The sequence below is a fragment of the Lactuca sativa genome, chromosome 2, assembly GCF_002870075.4.
Source record: "Lactuca sativa cultivar Salinas chromosome 2, Lsat_Salinas_v11, whole genome shotgun sequence".
Lineage (NCBI taxonomy): Eukaryota > Viridiplantae > Streptophyta > Magnoliopsida > Asterales > Asteraceae > Lactuca > Lactuca sativa.
Genome location: NC_056624.2, coordinates 21980755 through 21999268, shown reverse-complemented (window position 1 = coordinate 21999268; position 18514 = coordinate 21980755). Strand labels below are relative to the sequence as shown.

Here is an 18514-nt window from a genome sequence, read left to right as displayed (position 1 = left end):
CACCTCCCTTATTCTTCCCTAACACACACAAAGGCACTTTTAGCTCAAAACACACACACACACACAAGCTTTAGGACGAAGGAAATGCTCTCTTAGGGTTTCACTCTCTAAAATGGTGGCTGAGAATAAGGCCTTAGCATTCCTTTTATAGTGCACAAGCCACAAATTAGGGTTTGCATCTGGGCCCGCTACGCCCAGCGTAACCCTGGGTACGCCCAACGTACCTAGGCGAGTCCGCGTCCAACTTAATCGCATGAGTACGCGCAGCATACTCTTCAGTACGCCCATCGTACTCATTTGCCTTAGTATATCAATTAAGGGCTTAACTTGACAATTTTGGAAAAAGAAAAGGGTTTAAGAGACGCACCTGAAATTCGGGATGTTACAATTTTCCCCCACTAGAACCAGACTTTGCCCTCGAAGTCTCACCACGCAAACACATCTGGATGCTGCTCCCGCATCTCTGACTCCTGCTCCCAAGTCAGCTCGGACCCTCTCCGATGTTGCCACAGGGCCTGAACTAGAGGCACCTCCTTTTTCCTCAGAACCTTGATCTTCTGGTCCAAGATCGCGATCGGTCTCTCAACATAATCCAGACTCGCATCCACCTGAATATCCTCCAGCAGCATCACTGCCGACTCATCGGCTATACACTTCCTCAGCTGAGACACGTGGAAGGTATCATGAATCTGGCTTAATTATGCAGGTAGCTCCAAACGATATGTTACCTTACCCACCCTCGCGGCCACCCTAAACGGACCAATGTATCGGGGCCCCAACTTACCCCTCTTCCTGAATCGGATCACTCCTTTCCAAGGAGATACCTTCAGGAGTACGAAGTCTCCCACCTCGAACTCAAGCTCGGACTGTCACCTATCCGCATAACTCTTCTGGCGACTCTGAGTTGTCAACAACCTCTCCCTGACCTGCTGTATCTGCTCTGTCGTCTGAAGCACTAACTCGGTGCTACCCAACACTCGCTGCCCGACTTCTCCCCAGTAGATGGGAGTCCGACACCTCCTCCCATACAACAACTCAAAGGGAGGCATACCGACACTCGAATGGTGGCTGTTGTTATAAGAAAACTCAGCCAACGGCAGATACGTGTCCCAACTTCCTCCGAAGTCCAACACACATGCCCTAAGCATGTCCTCAAGCGTATGAATCGTCCGCTCGCTCTGACCGTCCGTCTTTGGGTGGTATGCGGTACTGAAATGCAACCTCATACCCAACTCCTCGTGGAATTTTTTCCAGAACCTGGAAGTGAAATGCACATCTCGGTCCAACACGATCGAGATCGGTACCCATGCCACAATACTACCTCTCTCACATACAACTCTGCCAGCCTCTCCGCAAAAGAGCTCTCACTGATAGCAAGAAAATTAGCGTTCTTCTTCAGCCGGTCAATGATCACCCAAAATTGCATCGACACCTCTCGCAGTCCTTGGCAATTTGGTGATAAAGGAAATCTGTTCCCACTTCCACTGGGGAATCTCAAGTGGCTGCAGCTTTCCATGCGGTCGCTGGTGCTCGTCCTTAACCCTGCGATAGGTCAAGCACCTCTCTACAAACTACGCTACATCCCTCTTCATACAGGGCCACCAATAGTCTCTCTTCAGGTCCAAATACATCTTAGTGGCCCTGGGATGGATCAAAAACCTCGATCTATGCACCTCCTCCATCAAAATGGTACGTGCCCCGCCCTTAAATGGCACCCAAATCCGACCCTGGAAGGTCATATTCCCTCGGCTATCGGCAATGAAATCAGATACTTGTCCGATCACCCGTTCTCTCTTGCGGTTCTCTGATCTCATGGCCTCTACCTGTGCCTCCCGAATGGTGTCCAACACCGGAATCATCACCGTCAACCTCATACAAACATCCTGTATGGGCGCACTCTCCGACCTACGACTCAAGGCATCGGTTACAACGTTAGCCTTGCCCGGGTGGTACAGGTTCTCGCACTCATAATCCTTTACCACATCCAACCATCTCCTCTGGCGCATGTTCAGGTTGGGCTGATCCATCAGATACTTCAAGCTCTTGTGGTCCGTGTATATGGTACACCGAACCCCATACAATTAGTGATGCCGGGTCTTGAGGGTGAACACCATAACCCCAACTCCAGATCTTGAGTAGGATACCTCGTCTCATGAGGCTTCAGCTGCCTCGATGCGTATGCAATCACATGGCCTCTCCGCATCAGCATTGCACCCAATACCGATATCGACGCTCCATAATATACCACAAAATCCTCCATCCCCTCTGGAAGGGCTAACACTGGGGCTTTGCATAATCTCTGGCGAAGTGTCTCGAATGAGGCCTGCTGCTCTGGGCCCCAACTGAAAGCCACACCCTTCCGGGTTAACCTGGTGAGAGGAACAACAATCCTGGAGAAATCCTTGATAAATCTCCGATAATAACTGGCCAATCCCAGAAAACTCCTGATCTCTAAAGGGGATCTCAGCACCTCCCAACTCATCATTGCCTCAATCTTGGCCGGATTGACCAATATCCTATTCTGGTTGACAAGGCGTCCTAGGAACTGGACCTCTCGTAACCAGAAATGGCACTAGGAGAATTTGGCGTGAAGCCTCTCCGATCTCAGAACTCTGAGGATCTCCCTCAAATGCTCCTTATGTTGCTCTCTGGATCTCAAATACAACAATATATCATCAATGAACACGATCACCGAACGACCCAACATCGGCCTGCACACCCTGTTCATGAGATCCATGAATGCTGCCGGTGCATTTGTGAGCCCGAAAGGCATCACCACGAACTCGTAATGCCTATAATGAGTCCTGAATGCTGTTTTCTGGATATCCTCCTCACGCACTCTCATCTGATAATATCCAGACCTCAGATCAATCTTGGAGAACCAAGACGCTCCCTGCAACTGATCAAACAAATCATCGATCCTCGGTATGGGGTAACGGTTCTTGACCGTTAGCTTGTTCAACTCCCGGTAACGTATGCACATCCGGTGTGAAACATCCTCTTTCTTGACAAAAAGGATCGACGCTCCCCACGGCGAGCTACTTCACTGAATAAATCCCTTCCCCAGCAGCTCCTACAGCTGTGAGGATAACTTCTGCATCTCTGGCGGCGCAAGGCGATATGGCACCTTGCCAATAGGCGCTGACCCCGGAACCAAATCGATACGGAACTCTACCTGTCTCTCGGGAGGCACTCCCAGCAACTCCTCGGGGAAAACATTTGGGAACTTACGCACTATCGGGACCTCATTGACCGACCTCGGCCTCTCTACATCTACTCTCGTATCCACCACATAAGCCACAAACCCACTACAACCCTGCTGTAGGCTCTGCCTTGCCCTAGCGGCCGAACAAAATGCTTACCCAAAACGTGTACTCGCGCCATAAACCATAAGAACGCCCCCACTAAGGTCTCGTATGGTAACCAGCTGTCGCTCGCAGTCGATAACCGCTCCGAATCTACTCAACCAGTCTATGCCCAGGATGACACAGACATTCCCCATCGTAATCGGGACCAGATCTCTTGGGAACTCAACACTGAAGATATCGAGTACACATCCTCGAATCACCTTAGTAGCATATACCGCTCGCTCTTCAGCTATGGAAACTCAAAGAGGTCGAATCAACGCCTCTCGACAGATACTGATGTGCTGACTAAAGGCTAACGACAGAAAAGACCGACTCGCACCCGAGTCAGATAACACCAAAGCAGGTACAGAACTCACAAGAAATGTACCTATGCATATCATAATATAAGTATAATATCTCAATCTCAAAATAAATATATGAAAGAATACATACTAGCCACAACATCGGGCATTGCACGAACCTCCTCTACTGTCAACTGGAAGGCTCTCCCGCAAGCCTTTAGCGCCTCGGCCTTCACCGGCCGACTCTCGGTAGCTCGTACAGTGGCAGTGGCAGATCCCTGTGATGCTCCCTGTGCTGGCCCCCGCAACAGTGGCAATCCTTGGGGCAAACGCACTGCAAACCCCTTGGGGCAATCCTTAGCCATATGCCCCTCCTTGCCACACTTGTAGCAAGACCCTGCTATGCAAATACCCTCATGACTCTTGTCGCACTTGCCACAAGTGCGGCCCTTCCGGTTCCCTGATCTCGAATCGGCGGGCTTGGCCCGCTAGGCTGGCGGTTGGGACTATGCTGGTCGCCGATCCATCCCCTAAGACTTCACCTCCTCCCTGGCCTTAGTCTCAAGCTCAATCTCCCTCTTCCGAGCAGTTACTTGAAGCTCGGAAAATGTCTGGTACGACGAGTTTGCCACGAAGTCACGTATGTCTCTCCTCAAAATGCTCAAATACCGACTCATGCATGACTGCTCGAAGGACACGTGCTCAGGGCAGAACACCGCCCTCTCATGGAACTTCCTGGTGATCACTGTAATAGACTCGGTACCCTACTTGAGGGTCAAGAACTCCTGGGCCAAACGTTCCCTTTCCACCGGTGGAACATACTCATCACGAAACATAGCGGGGAACCTTTCCCAGGTCACCGCGACAAGCTCTGCAGATGAATAGTGCGTTGTCACAAACTTCCACCAATCCTTCACTCCCAAGTGAAGTTGGTTCAGCGCGAACCGAACTCTCAGAAGGACTTGGGGTAAATAATGATACGGTGTGAACGGTAGTATTGGGCCCGTACTACTGAAGACACCGGATCAGTGCGCAGCCCAAGTAAGAATCCATAGCGTACCAGGGATCGAGTAGGAATAGAATATCGAGTGTGTGCATACTCGGGCGAGTCTATGATATTTTGTGTTGTGTTTCAGAGACATCATGGTTGGGACACGCCACAGACCCGAGAACAACGGAGTGAGTGATGAAGAGCTCCGCCAGATGATCCACGAGGAGGTGGATGTAGTGATCCGCATAGAGATACCAGAGATGTTTGGGTCCATTAAGACCACCCTGATTGAGATTTTCGACAAGAGAGACGTAGCGGTTACTGAGGTTGCGGCTGCTGCGGCCACTGTGGCTGTTGCTACTGCTAGACCTCAGGGTGGCGATTCGTTGTTGTTATGGGAGTTCAGCAACACGAAGCCACCAGAGTTTGATGGGACGCAAGATCTTATTGCTGCGATAGGATGGGTTTATGACATCGAGGGATGCCAGAGATGTTTGGTTCCATTAAGACCACCCTGATTGAGACTTTCGACAAGAGATACGTAGCGGTTACTGAGGTTGCGGCTGCTGCGGCCACTGCGGTTGTTGCTAATGACGGATTAATTTCTCTGATAAATTTAAAAACATGACGAAATTAATAAAGATTAGGAAAAGATTATACCTGAATGATGCAGAAGGTTATACCTGAATGATGCATTGGATTAGTTTGATGATGGATTGTGTTGAATGATTAGATGATTATATGGATATGTTTGGATAGAACTCTGCTATTCAGAAATAGAACAACTATTTCAACAGAGAAGACAATTGAGATCAACTCAAGTCTTAAACACTCAAACTTCGCTTGTTTATTTCATTTGGGCAAAGGCCCTATTTATAGGCTCAAGAGAGCTGGTTACAATTATTGTTGCAATCGTTCGATTGCAATATAACATACATATTTACATTATAGCCCCCTAGACTATTGAGGGTTACACAGTTTATGTTACATCACGAATAATATAATTGACACTTATCGACACTATACATAAAAATATCCTACCGACACTCTTATAAATAAAATAACACTCCTAATTATTCTACCGACACTTTACATAATGATAAATATAATAATCCCTTCCACATTGAAAGGACAGGTGTCTTCAATAATGTCTTTAATTATGGATTTTTTCGTCATTGCTTACGTCATTCCTCCCGCTCCGAAAAGACATATTTTTGAATAATTTTTTCTCTCATTGTTAATCTTCCATGAATGGTGTTTCTTCTGTGTTTTCTGAACAGTGACTGCAATTATGTCTTGGTGCATGCATAATATGTTTGCAAAGTTGTTTTTTAATATCAGCAGGTAATTCAGCTAATTGATGAGAAAACTTTTCGAAAGGTTGTTTGAAAGTTTCGATTGCTTTCATTGCTTCCGGAGTGATTTCACTGTCTGTTAACGAATAGATAATGAAGGTTTTACTGGCGTAGTTTACTCTAATTCTTGACTTCTGATCTTTACCGTTGCCTATGCATGATGATGCTAAATAGACACCGGCGAGTGCAAAGATTAGGTGATCTTGTGTTGGTGATTCTCGTGGTAGATCATCTTTTGTTGGCTTTGAGCCATTGTTTATTTCCATATTTGCGAAAGTAATACTTGGGACAATTAGTTGAGAGTCTTCATCAAAAATTGGGTAGCTAGAGTGCATTTTAATGAATAATCCTCTTTCCTGTTTCGCAAATCGTACTTTATAATTTCTGATGATGGTTTGCACAGCAGAAGGGAACTCGCTGATGCAGTGTAAATTGGTGCCTTCTAAATAGATGGTGTCGATGAATCCATGAATAAAATAATCCCATGAAGTCATAGGATCTGATAGGTCGGCTAAGAAGACTGCTTTAGGACCTGGGCGTCTGGCTACTGGGTAAAAGCCCATCAAAGAATGGACCTCGGTGTATGAAATGAGGCTTTCCCATAATTCGTCAAATTTTTTGGCAAATGGTTTTTTCATGGCTTCTTTTTCTTTTGTTGATAGAATGGATTCAAGGGCAATTTTTGCATTTAACTAGTTAAGGGATCTTGGGATGGATACGGGTTTTTGTGGTGTGAAGCTAGATATAGGTTTTTGTGGTGTTAGGAGAACTGTTTTTGAACATTCGACGTTATCTTTTATTACTGCTTTGTATGCTTCGTTGTATGCGGTTTCTGCTTCATTTTTCGTTCTGTAGCTTTTGTGAATGATATTTTTTCCAAGAATATATGAACTGGCGATTCCCCAGTCGTCATATACTCCTTTGTTTTCTCCGTTGAAAATTACGTACCATTTCTTTTTATGATCTGTTTGTAGTGGTGGATATTCCTCATGGTTTGGCGTCATGGTTTGTTGGCTTTCATCGGATGATATTTCTTGAATTTCTTCTTTTGGTTTCTTTGTTGTTGAGCTGCTGGCTGCTTCTTCTTTAGATGCTGAACATGATGATAGAATTTGTATTGTTTGTTGTAGTTGCTCTTTTTCTCGTTTGATTACTTCATGCTGTCTGATTAATGATGCCTCTTGCTCCTCTTTTTGTTTGAGCTGGTGTTTTACTTGCTTCATGATGGCTTCCATTTCAATGAATGAATATTTGCGCCTTTTGGGTACCTGAATGATTGTTGAATGATGCATGCTTTTAATATTTTAAACGATGATATGAGAATTTTCATATCAATGTATGCTTTGGTGATATTTTCATATCACTGTATACTTTATCATTGTTTACTTTGGATGGTATTTTCATACCAATGTATGCTTTAGCAATGTATACTTTGGATACGTTAGATATGAGGTTTCCCTCATGTTCTAAACCTAATAATGCTTCCTTCATAGGACTATTTACCTGAATCAGAATCAGTATCAGTTGTATATGCATAAATATCTATATCTGAATCTATCCCTGAATCTTCTATAGGTTCATAGCCAAGATCATATGCAATTTTTAGTAAGTTTGTTTCTTTTTCTTTTTTAGTCTTTTTTGGACATTCGTAGGCTTTGTGTCCGTCTTCTTGACATATCCAACATTTATAATCTTTTTTATTAGATGGACAGTAATTTGTGTTAGATTGATATTTTTTCTTATATTGTTTTCTGTCTCGAAAATATTTTCTTTCACCTTGTTTATAATTTTGTTTATATTTAGGTTTATAGGTTTGTTTTTTCCAAATTTTCTTTTTATATTTTTGTTTTTTATTATCTTTACAACCATATTGATTAACTTTATTAGATAGGGTATCACAGCATAAATCAATTCTTGCATCTTGTGTTGTTTTTTGTTCAAAACATTTTTTCTGCATCCATGCTTTTAATATACTTATCCTTGCTCCTAAAGTATCTGCAATTTTATTTTGTTGTAATGCTTCTTGGAAATCTTTTATTACACTTTGACTTACTAATGATGGTAATTTTTGGTAAAACATGTCTAATGCTATCTTTTTTCTAGTAAAATCCAGATTATAATAATTTCAAAATATTCGCATATAAATGGGTCTAAATAACACATGTTACAAATTCGTAAATTAGTTAGATGCCATAATGATTCTAATTGAAAAGCTTCTTGAGATGTTTTATCTTCTATTTGTTTTCTTATGAATTCTTAAATAAGCCGATTTAATACATTTCTAAATGTTTCCATGGCATCAGTGGTAGCTATCATCATTGTCTCTGTTTCATCGAGAGATGAAAGGAAACGATATGCATTGCCCTGTGTTTTATGTATAATATAATTAAGAAAATTTTTTGGATGTAGATTTCTTAATTCTTCAGTTAGTTGAATTTGAATTCCCATTTTATTACTCCATTCTTGAATTTTTGCTTTGGGATTTTGCTCACAATCAATAAAAAGAATATCTGAATTTGTTGGAAAAGTAAATAGTTTAGGTATATATTGTGGAGGTATTTTTTCCCATTTATTTTGTTTGTTTTTTACCATTCCTTGTCTATATAAAAAATTTTCTTCTAACGAAGGTGGTCCATATATGTATTGACTTTGATAATCATCTTCAACATATGATTGTTTTCGTTTTAATCCAAAATTGTGTTGTGAATCTCTATATGGATTTAAATAAGGGTTTTCATCATCTGAGGAAAAATCATATATTACTTTTGCGTCACCATTATCTGAATTATTTTCTAGTATATTATTTTCTTGAATTTCAGACGGAATTTCTAATGCTGCAAATAATTTAATTAGTGTTTCTACTTTTTCTTGTAAAGTTTCCATATATATTAAATAAAATTTTTAGCTTCTTTTTCTTAGTGAATTAGTTATTATTAACGCTTTTTCTATTTTAAAATTTATTTAACAAATTAATTTTGTTATTTTATCTTCAAGGTTTTTTATTTGTTCTTGTTTCCAATTTATACTATTATTTATTATATGTATTGCTTCAATATTAGATATACAATTTATTATTGATATGTTCGAGTCTATTTTTAAATTTAGAAGAAATTTTTTAGACTGTTTTAATGTTTTACGAAAAAAATTTAAATCTTGTTTATTTGTGTTTAGGCTTGAAAAACTCATACTTATAGCTTGAATGACTTATACTGATGATTATTAATATAATGTTTATAGTGACAAATAAAGACGGTCATATTAAGGGTAGAAATAATAGTACAAATGAATGCTTATTAATATTTAGAAGTTATATGTTTTAAAATACAAATAATTAGATGACGTACTTGCTTGTATCGAATTTTAATACTAGTTTTTATAAAATATCTAACATCATGAATATAGTTATTGTTTAAAACCGTACCTTGATTACGAGGTTTGTAGGAATCCTTGAGGTTTTGCTCAGAATTATTTATAGATTTATGGATTTGTTGTATTTTTAAAATAATATTTCTATTAGGTATAAAATTCATCAATATTTTGTTAGACATAAATATATATTTTAAGCATGAATTTGATTAATTTGATTATTTTTAAAAACGAGTATTATTTTAATAAAATTTCAAATTTTGTAAAAACTCGAAATGATATTATCATGGAGAAATAAAAGTAATATAACGATTGAAAATATCTTTAGACATATTTATGATATTAAATCTTCTTATGATAAATGTCTTAGTTGTTGGTGATGACTTTTTTAAATATGAGTATTTAAAAACAATGATCTTTTATTATTATGTTTACTATGTTGGTTATGTAAAATAATAAGAACGTTACTTAGCTCTGATACCAAATTTAATATAACATGATGACGGATTAATTGCTCTGATAAATTTAACAACATGACGGAATTAATAAAGATTAGGAAAAGATTATACCTGAATGATGCAGAAGGTTATACCTGAATGATGCGTTAGATTAGTTTGATGATGGATTGTGTTGAATGATTAGATGATTATATGGATATGTTTGGATAGAACTCTGCTATTCAGAAATAGAACAACTATTTCAACAGAGAAGACAATTGAGATCAACTCAAGTCTTAAACACTCAAACTTCGCTTGTTTATTTCATTTGGGCAAAGGCCCTATTTATATGCTCAAGAGAGCCGGTTACAATTATTGTTGCAATCGTTCGATTGCAATATAACATACATATTTACAGTATAGCCCCCTAGACTATTGAGGGTTACACACTTTATGTTACATCATGAATAATATAATTGACACTTATCGACACTATACATAAAAATATCCTACCGACACTCTTATAAATAAAATAACACTCCTAATTATTCTACCGACACTTTACATAATGATAAATATAATAATCCCTTCCACATTGAAAGGACAGGTGTCTTCAATAATGTCTTCAATTATGGATTTTTTCGTCATTGCTTACGTCATTCAGCAGACCTCTCATAAGCTCCTCGCTGCTACCTACTCACTCTCAAGCGTCTCCTAGCAGCAAAATCCCTAGGCTAAGGCATCACAAATCTGGCCACTCTAGTCCTAATAAGAATACCTAGCCTACTCTAACATGCACAACATATCATATCATATCTCATAACACATAATATAAGGGTGTTTTAGGAAATCACCTTTCGGGCGCTGGCTGATCGTACACACTGCTCTGCTCTGCTCTTTTCAAAACCATTTACTCTTTTAGAAAAAAATTGTGGTTTTATTTTGAAAATCTCTCAAATCCTCAGTTTGAGTTCAGATACGCCCGAAGGTGAACGCAAATCCCTCAAATCAAGGCTCTGATACCAACATGTAACAACGTAAATCTCAAAACAATTTTTCACTTTTTAAAAATGTAATTTCATTCATAAAGATTCTCAATTCTAAATGTATCACATAACAAATCCATAAAATCACATCCCATGATCAAAATGTATGAAACTCCAATAATGTGTACCGATCATGCCGGTGCCTTCCCGCGATTTTCATTGGTACCCGGAACACATAACATAAACACTGTAAGCACAAAGGCTTAGTGAGTTCCCTAAAATACCACATATAACACACTTTAAACACATAACATAAACACTGTAAGCACAAAGGCTTAGTGAGTTCCCCAAAATACCACATATAACATATACTAGCCACTCGAGGCTATAACTCTGTGGACCCTCCGGTCCTAACTCTGAGGAACCTCTGGTCCTAACTCTTTGAACCTTCTGGTTATAACTCTGTGAACCTTCCGGTTCTAACTCTGTAAACTCTGGAACATACACGACATCAATCACATAGAAATAATGCAGTGTATCACAATCACATAAATAGCATACAAGATACTCTATCATATAACTCTAATTACCACTCTAGGCAAAGTATAGTGAGAAGGCTCACATAGGGTAACTCAGTAAATCTCGAACTCGGTAAAGATATGGTCTAGCCTCCGCGTAATCACATGGAATAAGTACTCTAATCAATACAACTCTTAAGGCTAGATTGATCCCTCTCTTAGCATTCTCAGAAGGTTAAAAGACCATTTTACCCCTCTCATGGCTCAAAGACCCAAACATTGACCAAACCTAAAGGTCAACAAAAGTCAACAGTCCGGGTTACGTTGCGCATACCAAACCTGTACGTTGGGCGTACCCGACAACCTCACAGAATCGGGGACGCGACTCCCTACGCTGCGCGTACTGGGATTACGCCATGCGTAAGTTCCAATTTCATGCTCCTTTATTTTGGGGTCTTAAACAGTTCAGACACACCTCCAACTCCCAGATCTGACTACCCCTAAGCCTCTTAATCCATAAAGTTGGTGACTTTAAGCCTTTGCATGGCTGCAAGAGTCACCAACACTCAAATCATTCCACTTCCAACACTTTAAAGCCCATAACTCAAGCATGACTTCGTAATGACGACCAAGCTGGGATTTTTATGGATCAACAACACACATAACACTGAAATGGGGGCAGATCTAGGTCCATGGAGCCCCTTTTGCTCATAAAGTCTCCACCTTTGGGACTTAAACCCTAGAAATAGACCATAAAACACCAAACCAAAATAAAGAGGAAAGTTCTGAGCTTTTTACATGCAAGTGAAGCTCCTACCTCAGAAGAACTGAGATCCACGCTTGAACTCCAAACCTTAGCCTCCACAAGCACCTCCCTTCTTCTTCACTAACACACACAAAGACACTTTTAGCTCAAAACACTCACACACAAGCATTGGGACGATGGAAATGCTCTCTTAGGGTTTTAGTCTCTAAAATGATGGCTGAGGATAAGGCCTTAGCATTCATTTTATAGTGCACAACCCATAAATTAGGGTTTGCATCTGGGCCCGCTACACCCAGCGTAACCATGGATACGCCGAGTGTACCTAGGTGAGTCCGCGTCCAACTTAAGCGCATGAGTACGCGCAGCGTACTCTTCAGTATGCCCAACATACTCATTTGCCTGAATATATCAATTAAGGGCTTAACTTGACAATGGGAAAAGAAAAGCGTTTAAGAGACGCACCTGAAATTCAGGATGTTACAACGTTGCGCGCCCTAGTAGGCTGGGCGTACTCATAACAGAAGGAAACCCTAATATCTCAGGTTGGGGGCTATATAAACATCCTTATGGCTCATTTTCTCTCCTCCTTCACAGCCTCCATCTTCCGAAAACGTCTCCAAACCCTAGTTCTTGTGTTTGAGAGTGAGTTGGTGGGTATTTTGAACTCTTTAAGGTGAAGACATTGCAACAGATAGTTGAAGAAGGAGGTTGGCTTGTAGATCGGAAGTTGTGTTGTGCCCTAGAAGCTCCAGAAGGTAAAAAGCTTCAAACTCTATGCTTGTAGGTCATAGATCTAGCTTTTCTAGCATTATGGAACCATTTCTTATCCCTAAAACCCAAATATGGTGCATGCTTCCTTTTGGACGAGATAAGTTGTCCTTTCTGGACCTTGAAGAGGTCTTAAGTGATAAAAATGAGGTCCCAATGGCTTAAGATGTCCCATGCATGTAGTAGAAGGGTCTTAATGTATCAAGACCTTGGATTAAGAGCTTACTAGACGTCCAAAGTGATAATGTTTGAGTCTTTATGAGTCCTAGGCACCCTCGATCAATAGATCTGGAGTTTAGGCTTAAGTGCTTAAGCCATTAAGCACTTATTAGGGTGTTGTTGAAACCCTGTGTACGCCCAACGTCAAGTTTTTTATGCCCAGCGTACTGGGTCAATAACCCCGTTTTCCAGTCAATGCGAGAATCATGTACGCCCCGCCTAGTCTTGGGGTATGCCCAATGTATGCCTTCTATAGAATTTTGATGATTTGGGCTAGTAGGGTTTGGGCCTTGCATAAAGACTTTCAAGGTTATGGACTTGGAATTTGGGCCTTGGCCCAATAAAAGAGAATGGACATGATGGACTGAGTGGACCCTTACCCAAGTTTGTTATGTTGTGTAATGACTTGGTAACTATTATGTGATAGTTCGGGATTTCCAGTGAAATAGCAGTTCGCGAGTTCATTCTTCAGTTCAGATCGACGTTGCAAGGTGAGTTATCCTCACTATATCAACAGGGTCTAAGGCACCACGGCCGGACCTCTATATATTTGTATCTGGATTATGGTATGATATTTTTATTGATTACATCTTGGTAGTTAGGATGGTGGTACGTTTATGTTAGTGACCTGGTTTAGTTCGGTATCCTGGTATATAGGATGATGTTGTGTTAGTGACCAGTTAGGTCGGTATCCTGGTTAGGATGTTGCTATGCTATATGATTTGCTAGATCGGTTTGTTTGTCTATGGACTGTTATGTGATTATCTGTTAATGTGCATAATTTAGGGGTGAGCAAAAACCACACTGCAACTAAAATTAACCGTAAAAACTACATAAACCGCAACCGCAATAAAAACCGATGGTGAGGTTTTCTGTTTTTCAAAAACCGCAAATTTGTGGTGCGGTGCGGTTATTAGTTTTCAAAAACCGCACCACATTGCATATATTATATACATTTTTTTTATTAATTATTAATATATTAAATATTAAAAAGAAGACAAGTTTCATGGATGAAAATGGATAAAATACTAGAAGAAAAAAGTGTTGGTTTTTTGTTATGTTTAACTTTGAAAAATGGTGAAATTAGACAATTTTCAGATATTTATTATTAATTACTATTGATTTGATGTTTTTAAGATATTAGTTGTTTGCGATTTAAGTTAATTGTCTTATATCTTATGGTTTTTTTTTATTACAAGTAATATGTTTGAACTTTTAAAACCGTTTGAGTTCTAAACTAACCGCACCAAATACATGCGGTTATTAACCGCAACACAAAAAAACAAAACCGCACCACAAAAATAACTGCCTAACCGCACCGCAAAAATAACCGAAGTAAGCAGTTTTGAAAATGGATTAACCGCATTTGTGGTTAGTGGTGAGGTTTTGGCTAATAACTGCACCGAATCGCACCGCGCTCACCCCTAGTGCACATGGTTGTTTGATTGGGGTTTGAGTTGAGGTGGGTCATGCTTTGTGTTGTAGGCCAACATACCCAGGGCAGCCCAGATAGACTGTAGACCCGGGAGGGCACATGGTCAGGCCGAAGGCCCAGCGAGCGGTCTGGATAGGCTGAAGGCCCTGAGAGGGCGGTCTAGACGTGCCGAGGATCAGTGAGTGGGCCAAATAGACTAAAGCCCCGACACGAGCGGTCCAGTCAGACTGTAGACTCAAAGAGTGGACCGGGTGGACTGAAGGACCAGTGCGAGTGGACCAGTCATACTGTAGACTCGAGATGCATGGTTGTTCTGTATTTATTGATATGATATGGATATGATTGTATGGCGTTGGTATTTTGCGGGAAACTCACTAAGCTTTGAGCTTACAGTTGTTGATTTTGTTTCAGGTACTTTTGATGATCGTGGGAAGGCGAAGGCATGACCGTACACTTCCTCATATTTTGATTTGGCTTTCTGGGATACTCTGATATAAACTATTTTGAAAACCTTTTTATAATAACTTTAAGTATTTGAAATGTTTTAAAAGTTTAAATTTGGCATGAATTTTTTGGTCGTTATGAATTAAGACCAAATATTTTGACTTCTATATTAATGAAACCATTATCCATAAAAATATCATAAAAACATAGTGAAATCATAGTATATCAAATAACGTCCAAATATAATCAGAGTCGTATAAAATGCAGAACAACATGGTGTGTGCGCTGTAATCATCCCGACTTCTTCCCTTTCGAACCAGAAGTACTCGAAACATAAACTACAAACCATGAGCACAAAGCTTAATGAGTTATCCAAAATACCACATACCTTACATATCAAACATACAATAGACCCCACCCAACATCGGGCCCGACATGACATCGAGCCCTGCTGGGAATAAATCTGTCAGTCATCAGGCCCCTCCTGGCATTGGGCCCAACCTGTTATACTTACATACATATAAACACATGCAAGAATCAAAAAGTTAAATAGCATACAATATAAAATCTCAGCCTGCTGAACTGGAAAATCCCCGTGCTAGCACCATCAAATAATATCCTATTAATAATTAGATATCGACGTATAATCAAGAATCTAAATCACTTATCCAACATCTAGTGTAAAAGAACATTTTACCCTTTTCTTACTTGGCCCAAAACCAAGGCCCATCCTATTTACTCAAAATGCCCAAATTCCTAAATGGCATCCTAAGGCCCAATATGGCCCAACTTCCTAATTGGGCCACAAAACTATAATGGACCTAATTCCAAGAAAGCCCATAGTCTATCCATGGCCCAAAGTCATAAGTCCATTGGCCCAACAAGGTCCCAACCCTAAAAGTCCAAAATATGGGCCAAATCCATCAAAGTCAACCGATGGTCAAACTATTGAGTATTATGGACGTACAAAAACTTACACGTAGCATACTCCTTCCGGGACAAATACGCGTAGCGTACAAGCTGGGTACGCCCCATGTACTCCGCATACAACCAATTCAACATATTAAGCACTCTGCAAACATCACGGCAAACTCTCAGATTTGATCCTAACTGGTGACCTAACACGTAAAGTTTGCAATTTAACTCCCATGCATGTCTTAATAAGACCCAAAACTCAAAGAGAACCATAACAAGGAACCTAACACATACATGTAACAAATTATCCCATAAAGTTTGCATTTTTAAGGACAAGCTACCTCAAATAGAGATGTCCGGTTTACTTCAGTCCACCAGGGTGAATCCGTGATCCAACATTGAGCTAGTACGTTAAGCGTACTCATAGAGTACGCCCTGCGTATTAGCTAGGGACTAAAAATGATAGAAATTTTTACAATAAGGGTAAAGGAAACATACCAAAATCTCGAATGTTACAATTACCCTACTTGAATCAGACTTTGTCCTAGAAGTCCATTGCACCAAATAACTCTGGGTAGTGCTCCATCATCTCATCCTCTGGCTCCCATGTCGATTCTAACCCCCTGCGGAACTTCCACCAACTCAAAAGCCTTGTTCTTCAAGGTTTTCTTCCTTCTGTCAAGAAACGCCACCTGTCTCTCGATAAAATTCAGGCGATCATCCACCTAAATATCCTCCAACGGAACCACCACATAATCTTCCACTAAACATTTCTGCTACTGAGCGATGTGATACATGTTATGGATCTGACTAAGCTCCTCTAAAAGATCCAAGTAATAAGCAACCTGGCCTACCCGGGCGAAAACACTAAAAGGACCGATGTACCTGGTGCCTAACTTGCCCCTCTTCCTAACTCAGATGATACCTTTCCAAGGTGACACTTTCAGGAGAACCATAACCGCAACCTAGAACTCTATATCTGATTGGCATTTGTTGACATTTCTCTTCTGCTGACTCTAAGCTATCTGGAGTCTACCTCAAACCTACTAAATCAACTCGGTAGTCTTAAGTACCACTTCGGTACTCCCCATAACTCGCAAACCGACCTCACCCCAACATATCGGGGTCCCACACTTCCTCCTGGAGAGCATCTCAAAAGGAGGTCGATCAATGTTCGCATGATAACTTTTCTTATATGAAAATTCTACTAACGAAAGATACGTATCCAAACTCCCACCGAAATCCAATACACACGCCCGAAGCATATCCTCCAAGGTCTGGATAATCCGATCACTTTGTCCATCAGTCTGCGGGTGGAAATCCGAGCTGAAATGCAAACAAGTACCGAACTCCTCATGGAGCCTCTTCCAAAATCTGGAAGTAAACCGGACATCTCCATTAACTTCTTTGTAGTGATCTCCTCCTATTTTTAAATGGGAATGTCTAACGGCTGCATCTTGCAGTGATGCCGCTGATGTTTAGCCTTGACTTCCCTACTAGTCAAGCACCTCTCCACATACCAAGCTACATACTGATTCATACAGGGCCACCAATAATCAGGTCGAAGATCTCTATACATCTTTCTCACCCCAAGATGAATGGAGAATCTCAATTTGTTTGCCTCCACCTTTAGAACTAGATGCTCACCACCCCAATAAGGCCGTACACTATCCGATGGATAGTCAATAACCCTTGCTATCATAATCGAATGAAGCCACCTATCCCACTATGCACTCACTCTTCCGATGATCTTCCTTCAAAGCCTCAACTTGAGTCTCTCAAATTTTTTCCAAGAGTGGAGTAATCCTTGTCATCCTCATATAGACATCCCTGATCGGATCTGCGACCGCCTTGCGACTGAAAGCATCGGCCACGAAATTGTCCTTCCCTGGATGATAAAGGATCCCACAATCATAATCCTTCAACACATCCAACCACCGATGCTACCTCATATTTAGATTCGGCTAGTCCATCAAATACTTTAGGCTCTTGTGATCCGTGAAAATAGTACAGCGGACCCCATAGATATAATATCACCAAATCTTCAGGGTGAAAACCATAGCCCCTGCTCTAAATCATGTGAAGGCTTCAGCTGCCTTGAAGCGTACGCAATATCACGACCCCTCTACATCAGAACTACATCCAAACCCACGATCAACGCATTACAATAAACCACAAAATCCTCAAAACCGTACAACAGGGTCAAAATCGCCACCTCGCACAATCACTTTTTAGGGTCTTAAAAGTTTCCTGTTGCTCCAGCCCCCAGCGAAAAGTGACAGTCTTCTTGGTCAACCGAGTCAGAGGAACCGCTATCTTGGAGAAATCCTAGATGAACCTCTGCTAGTAACCTGCCAACCCAAGGAAACTTTGAATCTCATATGCAAACCTCGGAACCTCCCATCTCATCAATGTCAAGACCTTGGTAGGATCGATAAGAATATAGTTCTGGTTAACAAGGTGTACCAAAAAACTGCACCTCATGCAACAAAACTCACACTTGGTGAACTTCGCATATAGTTTGTCCCTCTTCAGAGTCTCCAATACCTCCCTTAAGTGCTCCTCATGCAAATCCTGGGACTTGGAATAGACTAGGATGTGATTAATGAATATAATCACAGACCGATCCCGTATTGGCCTACATACGAAATTCATGAGGTCTATG

General features: G+C 40.8%; 1 protein-coding gene across 1 annotated transcript; it reads right to left on the bottom strand.

Annotated features, from left to right (window-relative positions):
- Nucleotides 1-5877: 5877 nt before the first annotated feature.
- On the bottom strand, nucleotides 5878-6633 carry LOC111920729 (uncharacterized). Its single transcript, XM_023916289.2, has one exon. The coding sequence runs from the start codon at nucleotides 6631-6633 to the stop codon at nucleotides 5878-5880; it is 756 nt and encodes a 251-aa protein (XP_023772057.2).
- Nucleotides 6634-18514: the final 11881 nt, after the last annotated feature.

What these genes read in the sequence shown, in the direction of transcription:
- LOC111920729 (XM_023916289.2), bottom strand. Translation starts at nt 6,633, where the DNA reads ATGAAAAAACCATTTGCCAAAAAATTTGACGAATTATGGGAAAGCCTC.